The following is a 13,596-nucleotide window of genomic DNA, read 5'->3' as shown; positions in this document are numbered from 1 at the left end:
CAGAACTTCAAATACTCTTATTGTAGTAGAACAAAAAGCTACCACTTTAATAGGGATGGRTTTTCCCTTTGCATTAATATAAAGCACATATGTGAAACCTGTCTACACTGCCTTGGCAGCTAACTGACCTGGTTTGTCTCCATATCTGAACTACAATAGCATATTGTACAAATACTAACACAAATACTCCCCAATAGATGAAATTTTTTTCTGTAAAGCAGGCAAAAATTTTTACTTAAAGCTGACTTATCTTTTAGTGAGTAATACCTATATACAATTTTAGATAGTCATTTTTATTTTAGTGAAGGTGTTATCTCTGCTAATATTAGTGACAATTTTTTTTTTAAAAGTCCATATTTCATGTAACAGCTTTGCTTTGAATATGRGAATCTGAATTTTATTCCTGTTGGTGATCATGTCATTGGACAGCTACTGGTTAATTCCACAATTTGAGATTAGATATTTGGAACTTTGAGCAAACAACAGTGAATTACTTCAGACTTCTGTAAATTAATGACATGTAATTTTCAACTACATTTAATCAATGTGGGATTATAAATTACTGTTTAACCTGCTTTAACCCGTGTCTGGTCAGGCAAATCTGTTTAATCCAGTTCAGTTTTGGAAAGATCTAGTGTGTTTTTAAAATAATTCTGAGTGGTGTAATGCTGGCAGTCATTATCACATTAAAGTACAAAAAATTCTATTAAGATATGTTCCCTCTTTAAGATGCAGTGTAAAGCAGTAAAAACCAATTTTGCAAAGGAAATTTATTCTAGACTGGGAAACAGCTGGTGAATGAAAGCTCCATTTGTCTTCTGTCCGATTATATTTTAAAAAGATAACTTTGCCGTACCCTAATCAATAATTGCACCTCTAGCAGTAAAAAGCTCTGGAACTATTAAACTCCAAGTTTGCTTTAGCTGTGTTCCAGAATATTTTGGAATAATATTATTTGGAAATGGATTGAAATTCAGACATCAATGTAGCTAAAAAGCTCTTCACAGCCAGAGCTACTGGTTTTCTGTTTTCAAAGAATCATAGAATAACCCATGTTGAAGGGACCTGAAAAGATCTAACCTTTCATGGGAAAGGAAGTCTAGATAAGATTATTTGGCACTCTGTTCAATCACATCTTGAAAACCTCCAGTGATGGGGACTCTATCACCTCCCTGGGGTAGTTGTTCCAGTAGTTAACTGTTTTTCATCATAATTTTCTTTTTCTTATGTTGAGGCTARATCTCCTTTGTACTTGTTGCCTCTTGTCTTTTCCACATGGATCCTTGTGAAGGGAGAGCCTCTGCCTTTATAGCCACCTTTAAGTAATGGACTTTGGTACWAGATATACCCTAAGTCTGGTGGTTTTATACAAATGGACCTGTAACACTGAAGAAGGGCAAACTCAGTATATGGGAAACATTTATGTTTAAATCACCATCAAAACGAAAATAAAATTTTATCTTGCCTACTAAAACCAAATAGTTGCCTATTTCAAAAAGCTTCATGCTGCGTGTCATTTTTTGTTTTTATCTTACTGCCATTGTCTACAGCTTCACAATGTTCACTGTGCAGTCTCCATTGCCATGGAGATGAAGCTTGCAGAAAATCGTACTGACTCTGTGAACATAAGGGTTTATATTTCCTGTAATAAGGCAAAAAACATGATACTGATACTTCTATCTGCATTGTATAGTAAGCTGATAAAAAAAATAACCAACCCTTTTTAAGTGTAGCTTATTTTCAAGATACTTTGTTATAGAGAACTGGAAAAAGCKAATAGTTGTACACATGAGGAATTAAAAAATCAGGGTAAGTAAACCGAGGAATTGTGATCCTGCCATATACGTAATGTGTTCTGATGGTTTTTCGGGCTTAGCCTTTTCTCACATCTCTTTTCAAGTTATCTCTAGGTCCAACAAAAAGAAATAATCACTACAGAAAAGTTCAGATAATATTTTGAAATACTGGGAAATCAAGTAGCAATGGAGTTAAAATTGCAATTGTGGTCTTGTACGATGATGCTTTTGGACAAGTTGTACTACAAAGTACCCTTTAACTGAATGATTTCATGCTGCTGGGGAAAYAGTGTATTTTTTGCACAGTTATTATTTTCCAGAGTTTTTATGTGCTGATATATATATCATCTGACAGTGTTTTTTTCTGAGTTTTAAATTGACACTCTTGGTGATAGCGTAAGTGAAGCAAGTTAAGCTTTTTTTGCAATACACTCTTTTCTCTTTGAAATATAGGTTTTAATAACACAGACTTAGGCTAAACAGYGAAACTCAACCCTTCCTTCAGGGAAATGTGTGTCAGCACTGCAGTGACAGCAGTACTGAGAAAGCATTCTACCTGCACACTCTTCACCTCATCTCCTGTGAGGTAGAGGGGACAATAATTTAGGTGTGGCCCCCATCTTTACATTCTGGAACAACGTTTTGATAAGCTGTGAGAAAGACATCAGTTGTTCCTTACTCCAGAGTGCTTAGGCGTGACTTTAACTTCCAGCCTTTATTACCACACCCCTAATTTAAAGTCAGAAGTGTACTTCAGAAATGGGCAGATRATGCGGGTGCGTGCGTAAATGTAATTTGTGAGTTGGAGTAACCTGTGTGAAATTACTGTGAGTAAGCGGGCTCTGAGTTCAAATGGATCATGAGGTTACTGAGTCAACCTCARTATTTCTCAGAGCACTTTAAGGTGCTTCTTATTAATGAAGCACTTTATTTTTTCTTATCAAAGCAGCATCCTACTTAAGAAGCACTAAATATGTTTGGACTGCTAAAAATATTTTGAGATTTTTTTTAACCATGAGGAATGTGCATCTTCTACTCCTGTTTCATTACAAATAGAATACTCATGATCAAGCTTTAGAGAAGGAGAAAAATAGGAATAGAATAAACTGAAAAAACCTAGGCTGGAAGCTGAAGTCTTTAATAGATGATTCATGGCTAACAAGCAGCCTGCACAATCCTCTGCCACTACTTCCCATAAGAAAGTTAATCCCTGTTACTGAATGCAGAGCCTGTGGTTGACCAGAATAGTTTTCCACAGGTCAGTGCAGCTTAAGGACTGCGGTTTCAAAAACTGTATCACTCAAAAGATTTGAAATGCCATTTTCTGTGCAGTCTGAATACATATTCTGTGTACTCTTGTAATAGTTGAGTATTTTTAATAAAATGCTTTTGAAAATGCATCAATTTTGTAACCAATAATAACTGCATTTTAATTGTAAAGAAACCCGTTGTGTTTTCATTTATATTGTTAGAATTRCTGTAGCACAATAAATGTTTTAACAATACACACACATTTTGTTTAAAATCCTGCCATTTTTCAGTGAAATGACTGTATTTTGTAATCTTTGGGCATTTTAAGATTTAAGGTAATTTATTGATGGGTTAAGAAGTTAATTTCATTATCTTTACACCGCAGGCTCTGTGAAGTACTTAATCTYGATCCTAGGCACGTCCTGATTGCGGAAGTAATCTTCACAAATATTGGGGGGGCTGCCACTGCTGTTGGGGATCCACCAAATGTGATTATTGTCTCAAAGCAGGAGCTGAGGAGGAGGGTATGTACTGCAGTCTGTTTGGCTACCAAAATTAAGTAGTGGTGTTGACTTAGGCAATGCTGATCTTTCACTTCCYCTAGACAGCCATATAAACAGAATATAATCTACTTTTTTTGCCATGCTATTTCTTTCTTAGCAGGATGATCAGACAGAAGAAAGCGATCTTTTGGGGACAAAATAGTGATGAAGAATAGAATTTTTGAAATGTACTGAGAATACCAGTTTCCTTTTTTTGCTGTTGATGAGGATTTCCTTATCAATGGCAAAGTGAGGAAAGAAGCAAAACAATGAGAGCTGCCAACATGGCAACAAGTTAGAAAAAAAGAAAAATGTGAAAATGAAGATGAAAATCCATCCATTTTTTTTTAGTATCGGTTTTCTCTCAAAAGTTAAATACGAGACAATTCAATATCTTTACAGAGAGGTCGTGTTGCCCCTGGAGCCACAACACAYATGAGGCACTTCATCCTTCAACCACAGCCCAGGGGGATGTGGGGTGTGAGAGGGGGGTGGGTGCTTCTCCTGTGCAGCACAGGCTGCAGCTGACAATGTTTTGCTATCTCCAGGCTGCAGGGACAGATTTTAGCTTCCAACACTTGGCTCTCCTRTTGTTTGCTGGGTGCCAAAGGGAAAGCTATGGTGGCTGGTGCTGGGTGGGACTGCAGGGCACAAGACACCTGCCAGCAGGAGSATCCCAGTGCCACCATTTCCCATTTCCTCCCATCCACATGGGCTTCTCTGCCCTGTGGACCAGCTGTGGCCCTGCTGGTGGGTGYTTGCAGCCCTCAGCATCTGCACAGAGCTGGTGTTCACTGAGTTTACTGTGCTTTCAGCCATGCCTGTTACCTCTGAACATGAGTGAGCGAATTGTTGTATAAAATCATAGGTTTTTTTCTTTTTTAGTTGGAGTCACTTATGTTTCTATTGCTCTACATAAGAAAGATCTGTTCTCATTAACTGAATACACTCACATTAATTAAGTATTCTGGGTTGGAAAATGTCTTTGAAAGTTCCCAATATTTCATAAACTGAATGTTTGCCATCAAAATATTTGAAATGTGCTGCAATTGGCTAGTTTGTATGGTGACTTTGAAGACTTATTGTTAGCTGAGAATTTGATAGCTAAATTTTACATTTTAAATATGAAATCTATGCAACTATTTAAAACTTCTGGTCTAAGAGAGAATAATTAACACCTGCCATGCAGGTAATTTTCCTAAATACTCAGAAACTCATTATCTTTATAGAACCTTTAGAAGTGGCCATAAACATAGGAMACAATTAAGCAATCACAATGGAAAACAAACTGTTTTACATTTTTCTTGTTTGAGAATCGATATTTTTAGGAGGACTCAGATGTACAAATACCCCAGCAAATATGACAATGTAGCAAATTCTGTGTCTAAAACAAGCACAAAAATCTTTCCAGCTGTTTTCACTCTCTGTTTTTTTCAGATCTTTTGTTGCATCACAGAAATAAGAACGTAATGAAATAGATTAAGTTCAACACACGACCACAGAATTTGTGCTTCTTTTCTATATTCTCAATTGTTGTATCTTTGTATATAAATAATAGAGGGTCAAAGACCTATCATTTGCCCTGAGGTAGAGTGACATTGTCTGGGTTATGTCCTCACTGCTTAGGGCTCACCCCTTCTAAAGGAGATTTGCCTGAAAAATGCTGGCAGGAGTGACTGGATAAAGCCAAGACTGAGGGCAGAGAGGGACTTGGGCCATCTGGCCTCTCACAGTCTGACCTGTTGAACTAATAGCTGGATTCCTAATTTTGTTCACCCATTCCAGCATGCTCTGTTTTGAACAGGAGGAGAAATACAGACATTGTTGTCTTRTTTCTGATGCTACTTCTAGCAAAGGATTCTGTGAAGAAGGGTTGTATTAGCAACCCCAATTCTGGTTCTAAACTGCATGGGGGCTACATTAGAACCAAGTAAAATTTATTTTAATCCTTTCCTTTTTTTTCCACAGTTGCAGAGGTAAAAGTTCTTGTATGCATTAATGACATTACAGAAACAGTTCTTCAGGCAGCATATTTTAYAGTTGCTATTAGCATTAATACAATGTCCATGTTTTTGGACATTCAAGGAATTCTTAGGATTTTTTTTTTAGTATTGTTGTTGAAATTCTCCTTTTCATTCTCTTGCACATTCTTTTCAGTGTTATTTTTGAACAGTAAGTGCAGGAGTACTTTGACAACTGCARGAAGTAGAATAGTGAATTACACTACATAGATGATTGAGTTTTCTACTTTATTTTTGTGCTGTCAGAAGGAGAATTTTACCAGTCTTCCTGAGCTTTTACTGCTATACAGCAACTTTAAAAGCAGCCAAGTAGAATATTGCACAAGTTTACACTTTCTTAGGAGATCTTGGCTTTTATATCAACATAAAATGAAATGCAGCCTTGTTAGTTTGGGTGCTTTTATTTGGTTATAGTGTTAGAAATGCATTACTCTTTGTTTAGTGCTGGAGAGACTTTTCTCCCTAGGTTCTGGGGAAAACATCATATTAAAAATATTTTATTAAAACCATGTTTGAACAAATAGGATTTTTGCAACATTTTGCTCATTGAAATGTAGCAATAAGTCTCGTTGCTTGTCTTGAGATGCAAATGAATGTCAAAAGGATTTTTTTTGTAGCTGTTTTTAATTTATAAGCCTGACATATTCTCTACCATCATGACTAGAATTCAGTGGACCATTTACATAATAGAAGAGGAAGATTTGTTGTACTCATGCTTGTTCTTAGTTGGAGTTGRAAGAATTTTCACAAAACAGCATTTATGTTTTGATTTTAGGGAAGGAAAATAAAAGCAAATAGAAAACTTGTTCAGTGAATATGAAACTTTAAAAAATTTTTTTATTATCTTCAGAGTGCTGCTACTGAATGCCCACTGTTAATGAAATTACGTTTTTATTTTGAAGAGATATGGGCTTCAGACTTTGGGAACCCCACGTTTGCATGCACAATAGAGCATGAACCAGTTGGATATGGTTTCCTTCCTTTTGGAAGGATTGGAAAGCAAATCTTCTGGATTTGGGACCTTCACTAGCATCTACAATCATACCTTTGAGATGAGAAGTTGCTTGTGCTCTAAGCATAAGCTGACATTACAAGCTCTTGAAAGAATGGATGGCAAATTATGTCTCCAGAGCAAAATGATTCTGTGAACATGGTGATAGCAAACGTGCACTGGTGTACCCAGGCTAAATCTGCAGAAAAGAGGTAAYGAGAAGGGCAAAAGTAGTTTCAGTGTTATGTTAACCACTGGATYATATCCTTTTATTTACAGTTTTTGTTAGCATGTGATAAAGCTTGTGCTGTTAATCTGATGTTTGCTGAGGATTTGGGGGTTTCAGCATACCATTCAGAGTTATTCCTGCCATTTAACAGGAATTCCCTGGAAAACTGACACACATGAGGTCTGTGTTGCCTTTTAGAGACTTTTAGCTTTAGCTGGAATTTAGAAAGATGTGATATTAGTAGGTTATATTTAATGAAAAACTGCGGTATTAAAATTTTAGGAATGAAAGTAGGCACTCCAGAGAAAAACAAGACAAAACCTTATATATGTATCTTTGTAGATATTTCAGGCACTGGTAAAATGGATTCCCCTAGTTTACTTGGCTATTTTTGTTGAGTTTGCTGGATACAAGCTTGTTRAAACKTTTAATCAATTTGTAGAACTCTGCCCCTTCTGTCAATGTTTCATTGATTCCTTTTCTCAAGAGAAAATTAAACTTAAGTGAAGAACATGAGCTAAAATGTATGGGCTTACATCTGATTTCATAATTTTTGCCATCCATGCATGTGGTAATCATTAAAGAGCATAATGCAAAACAAAAATAAACATAATGTTTCAAATAAACAGTATCTTCATGTAACTGCATTAGACCACCAGTGATTTCTGGCTCAGTGACATCATGAGCGAAATGTGGATCTCAGTTACTCAGCTAGAAGGGATTTTTAAGCCAGTGTAGAAATAATAAATTACTCTTTCTCTTCATCGTTTTATTAGTTTTAAAATATTAAGTAAAGGCCTTTCTGGCTGGAAGCACAGTATTTGCTGCTCCCCAAATTGCTGCACCTAGCTACAATTTTTGCTTTCTCATCATTCAAAAGGCAGATTTCTTTTGAAAAGGTCTAAATTACTAGAATTTAATTTCACATCTCCAGAAGCAATGAAAAAATAATAATCAAGATGATGGAAAGTCAACATTCTAGGAAAACAATATGGTACTTCCTCCTATTATGAAATTGATATATTTGACTTTGCATTTTAAACTATAAACCAAGGAAAGATGCCCACTCTGTTTCAGCTCTGAATCGGTAGGCAGTGGAACCTTTAGGCTGTTGTCTTGCTAAAACAAAATCTTAAGATTTTCTGTCGACTAGGGAACAGAAGAAATTTGACACAATCATCATAGCCTCAAGTAAGGGACATTTGAAACKTGTTTTGTATTTATCTCATAGATTGAAATCTCCTGGAAGAAAAATATTTCTTGCCTATTGTGCATGTCAATTCTATTGCAGTGTATTGTGCAGGCAAAGAAAATCTTTGCAAAAATGACTTTTTCTTATATGCAATAGACATGTAGGGCACTTCAATGTTTTTTTACAATGCTGAATCCTGGCCCTGGCAACACAGACRACTCAGGAGGTATAAAATGTGCTATCCACAGCCACAAAGGATATGAATGTAGGCTCTGTGGAGATGTTGCATGTTCTTTCTGGGGGGACAGGGAAAGGGAACAGGAGTAACTGATGCAGCAACTSTGCTACCACCTTGGTATCCTCTCCTGCAGCATTGATATCTGTGATACAGTGAAAACCCTTTAGTCTCTGAAAATTCTCCAAGAGGCTGCCAGCTGGCTACTASCTACCTGACAATGTCTGGTGTGAAAGCAGCCTTCTTTTTCCCTGAAAGTACTCCCCGTGGTGCAGAGGGGCTAGTGCTCAGCACCCAGCCCAAAGCATCAAGGAGAGCAGCCGTCTGTATTTCACTGTGAGCCTTTCTGATATCAGCCATAAAAAGTAGAGCGCTTGGTAGTCCTCAGCCTCCTCACGGCTACAGGGCATCAGCTGTCCAAGGCTGTGATCATCAGGATTCATTTTCACTCACTGCCTCTTGTGGATCAATGCAAGGAGGTAATGGGGAGGAAAGCCAGGAGCAAGGGATGGGAAGAGAATTGACTCCAGTCTTGTGTTATCACCAACAATACTGTCATGCAAGSTCTTTCCTGAAATAGGTACACTCCATGTTAGAAAACAATTTGTTTCAGCTGAATTGGAAAGCTGTTCTACAGTAGGAGCAGAGCAGCATGTTTTCTTTTACCCCAGAGATATGAAAGATCAATGTGCTGATATTATGAACTTTAACAAAATCCTGAATCTCAGCCCAGCTGCTCCCTTTGAGAAGTTTGGGTAAGCTCTTGGATAGGATGCCAAAAAATTTAGAAGGCATTTTTTTTTCCATCTTGTGATGGTGTCTGCAAATCACTTTGAAAGCTTATATACGTCAGCTCTTATGTCATGAAGCTGTGTTAATCCTGATTTTTTTAAGGTTATTGTGATCTCTATCTCATTTCAATTCCTTTCAACTATGAGTCAGACCTGAGACCTCCTTCTTACCCTCAGCATTTTTGTTTGCCTTCTAGGTTGAGGTGATTTTCTTCATTGAGAATTTAGTTTTGTGTGTTTCAAGTGATGTATTTCTTGTGCTGTATYTTTTGAGAAGCATCTGCATTGTGGCATTTCAGGAATGAAAGACCATTTTTTTTTTCCTCTGAAACTGGTGTGATAATGAAAATGTAAAGRCAAATAATTTTTGTATCTGTTTTTATTTGCAATGAGCAATTAAATTCAAGATCCTTTCATATGTTTAATACGATGCAGATATCACATTTATAAACTTCAGAGTTACCAAGAATTTTTGGGGTTCCTATTTATTTTTTTTACTTCCTACTTGAGCATTTATCTTTTTTTCTGAGTATTTCTACAGAGAATTTCTACCATATTGGCCTGGTAGCTGGCATCCTTCTGTGTGATGTAGGCAGGTTGCTGCCAGCTTAAGGAAAGCTTCATCTCCACTACTTTTTTGTAAGGCTAGTCTAAGTGCAAAAGTAATTTTCCTTCTTCTGTTATTTTATATAGAGTATATTCTGACCATTCCTAACTACTTCATTACTCTTCCACCACCTGTTTCCCAGTCTTTTTCAAAGGTTAATTCTTTTTTTATCAGGTTTAGTCTTTTTTTTTTTTTTTTTTTTTTTTTTTTTTTTTTTTTTTTTTTTTTTTTTTTTTTTTTTTTTTTTTTTTTTTTTTTTTCATGTAGCTTCAGTGTTTTTACAGCTTAAATTATTTTGGCTTCCTACCTCTTTTTGTGCAACTTTAGAGACCATACAAAACTTTCCCTACTTCCTGGTCTGTTTAATGGCACTTTATTAATTGTTGAGAAATTTCTGAACTAAAGCCAGTTTACATTTTAAGGTTTTAAGGTTCTTATTTTTCTGGCCAAAAATTTATGGTCTTTCTTTTTGGCAATAATCTTAGAGGTAACTTGTATATAAATTRGGTATGGTCTTAGATAGGATGCCAATTTTAGATGTCAATTTTAGATGGCTGTAATTAAGGAAGTAAAGATGAAGGATATGGACTTTAGGTACTTTGGGGCAAGTCTTACACTGAGCCTTTGCAGGATTTCTTTTCTCATTCTTATTTGTGAATTTCTGAGAGTTATGAATGCTGTTTTCATCCCTCACTGAAATGTCTCCTGTAACTATGAATCTTAACTTGATGCCCAGAGGCCAATCTTTATAAGAACTGATTTGTAAGATCTGTCTTACAGAGATGTCAGACACCTGAGTGGCTGACCTATTGTGCAGGCCAACTGAATGAAGGTACATTATTTGTCTTTGTGGTGTCGTGTTTTTCTGTCCAATTCTTAAAATAATCTCATTCTAATTCCTGCAGAGTTTTCCTTCTGCTTTCATAAAAGTAATGGCTGTAGCAGAGCTACAGCAAAAGGCCGGTGAATGAACAGGTCTAGTTTCACCTTTTAGTGTYTGGAGAATAGAAGAGCCAAGGAATCTACTATTAAATAGCAAGTAGGGATGACCTTACCTCATGAAGCTTAAACCTGTATTTTAATAGGATCAAATTCTAATCCTAGGTCTGCATATTTATGGTTTGAGATTTATTTGACTGTCTGAAAGCTATGGATTTTTTTTCCAAAGAGCACCAATCTTTATCTGGCTATGAAAGTTCTTTATGACTGTCATCAGTTTCTTGTGTCATGTGTCTTTTTATTAGGCCCTGTGGTGCAATAGAGAAACTTTTTCGTCCTTGTTTTGARCTGGAGACATTTCAACGAGGAGATTTCCCTATAAATTCTTTTAGCATTTGACAATATAGAAGAATACACATTTAAGCTAGTACGTTCCCAATAGCCTTAACACACTGGAGGTAGCATCAGCTGCTGTTGCAAGGGAAGCTGTTTTTAATATGCGTTGGAATTACAGAAGGATCTATAGGAAGCTCATAATGGATAACTTCATGGATAACTTCTTTGGACAGGCAACTCATGGCTACTTCAGAAAAGCCCAGTCCAAAGGTTAACCCTGATGCACTACACTGTGTGCAGCCTGGAACAATGGAGTAATTCAGTTGAAAGGGGCCTTAAAGGTAATCTAGTCCAACGTCCACAGCATGGCCAACTTCAGAGTTTTAGGGCAAGTTGTCACCATTCTTATTGTTTGAAAACATTAGCCTTTTAATATGTTCTGCTTAACCTTTTTGAGAACATCTTCTTTAAAGGTTTTCATTGTGCAAAATATAAAGAAATGTGTTCATTTATTAACCAGAAAGAAGAATAAACACAATATTGACATATAATACTTTCATTGTAGAAGAATGGTTGAGATAGAATTATTGTAAAAATTTGTGTTGTCATCACAAATTTTTACAGTCTTGTTAAAGCTGGTCATTAAAATGTAACTATTTCTGAGACTTAGTGTGATTTGAAATGAATTTACAGTGACCTAGGTAAGAAGTGAAAGTTAATGATTCTGTTTGGGTTTTTTTACTATGCATGTCAGAAATACTAGGTGTGTTTCAAGAGTGACTTGCAATGCTATGTTTTAGTTCTCTGAATTAAAATGCAATGTGGTTTGTCTCCTTGAAACAGATAAATACAGCAGGTATTGTATTTGGAACTTATTATATTGCTTTATATTTATTATTGATTGTTAATGTACATAAAGMTGAATACTTTTCCCTGTAGGTAATATAGAAAAATAAGTGATTACTAATTTAGGTTTTTGTTTKTATTTTCAGGGATTGGATTTTGCAGCCTTCACAGGGCATATGTTTCTGGGTATCTGCCTTGTTGTTCTGGTCTCCTTTCCTTTTCTCAGACTTCTTTACTGGAACAAAAAGCTTTACAATAAGGAGCCAAGTGAAATTGTTGGTGAGTGTGAAAAAAAATATAATTMTAACTCTTACACTGAATATGTGCTAAATGGAAACTGAGTAGTGCCTGCTACAATGCTGTCTTCAGATGGAAGTGCCCTCCCTCCCTCACTCTGAGAACATTAATTTTTGCAACTAATAATTCAGATTTTATTTTTAGTGTGACATTTTCTGATTTATAGAAGTGGATGTTTTTCTGGTGTTAAAACTGGGGTTTTGATATGAATTATTAAATACCTTACAAAATTTGCAGTAATATTTTGCATCATTTATTATAGCCATTGGCGTGAGTACTGGGATGTTCTGTGTTGCAACAGATAACATTTGCTCAAGGTGCTGAGCTCACAACCTAGATTTAGAAATATCCCAGGTTTCCCTTATGACAAGCAGAGTGCACTGAGGCATTCCCTCACTGCTGGTTTTCTTCCATTCCATTGGTCTGTGGTCAGTGAAAAACATTTCATCAAAGTAGAACTTTTCAAGTTCTTTCCAGCTTTTCTCTGTGTCTCTTCCTACCCAAAATTTCCCTGGTGTGCAATTTCTACAATTCAGTAGAACTAAATCTGTCTTTTTATGTCATTCACCTCAGCAGTCTAGAAGTCTTGTTAAAGCTGTTTCAATGACTGTCGACTGTGTCTATCCTTTTTGTCTTCATGCTTTTTATGTTTTACTGTGCAGTCATTTTGAAGTTTCTGTCATTGTTCTAGGGCTTTTCTTTCAGTGGTGAAATTTAATATTAACCCCCAAATGTTCAACATTTTTTTACAATGTAAGAACTATTTCACTAAGTATAATTTCTCAGCAAGCTTTGTACAAAGACAGCTGAATAAAACTSTTTCTTCTCTGGGGCTGATGCTTTTTTCTCACTTTTGATTGAGGAAGACTTAAGATCCAGGCTTCCCCTGACCATGCAGCACACATTTTCATTTGCTGTACGATGTCTCTGAACCTTTGTGTGTGTGGCATCTGTTTGTSATGGGGAGGACAACTTTTGATACTGTTGATATATCTTGGCTTCATTTGTAATCTGTGGAGAAAGATAAGTGCTTTTAAAGACTAATGTAGCTGTCTAGGCTGGAACAGATATATTGCAGCCCTCAAAAGTTTACTTTTCTCTTATAAGGAAAGTCCAAGGTGACCAACTGTGGCAGAGACCTTCATGAGAGCTACCTCATTTAGGCAAAATGAGTAGTACTTGCAGTGCTTTGCCTTGTTCCAGGGAAAATTGGCTTTAGKATTAGAGTTTTAATAAAAGGCAGAAGTGACAGTCCTCAGTAGATTATCCCTTGTGTCTCAAATCCCATCTGATAAAAAGGTCAGAGAAGAGATTTCACTGCTTAGAAAGATTTTCTGAAGACTTTTGATTTTGACTTTGGTGTCTATTCAGCACAAGATTCACTCAGGCTTACCTGTTTATATCTCTAAAGAAGGCCAGTCTTTCCCAGTATTTAGATCTAAAATATTTTTGAGGTGTTCTAGATATTATGCTAACTAACTGTTTTCTAAGACAGTTAAGGAGAACTTTCCTTTCTCCTATGT

The 13,596-nt window shown here is 36.2% G+C and overlaps 1 protein-coding gene across 2 annotated transcripts in view; it reads left to right on the top strand.

The window, feature by feature from the left end:
- OCA2 (OCA2 melanosomal transmembrane protein) overlaps positions 1 to 13,596 on the top strand; it is a 181,446-nt gene that overhangs the window by 85,743 nt on the left and 82,107 nt on the right. For both annotated transcript variants that reach the window (XM_057368091.1, XM_057368092.1), the window contains exons 15-16: positions 3,433 to 3,571; positions 11,923 to 12,055. In XM_057368091.1, coding sequence (XP_057224074.1) covers positions 3,433 to 3,571; positions 11,923 to 12,055 — 272 coding nt within the window. The remainder of the gene's footprint in view (positions 1 to 3,432; positions 3,572 to 11,922; positions 12,056 to 13,596) is intronic.

Source organism: Malurus melanocephalus, unplaced genomic scaffold (assembly GCF_030028575.1).
Source record: "Malurus melanocephalus ecotype Western Australia unplaced genomic scaffold, MMel_1.1 scaffold_88, whole genome shotgun sequence".
Lineage (NCBI taxonomy): Eukaryota > Metazoa > Chordata > Aves > Passeriformes > Maluridae > Malurus > Malurus melanocephalus.
This window is presented reverse-complemented; position numbering and strand designations above follow the sequence as displayed.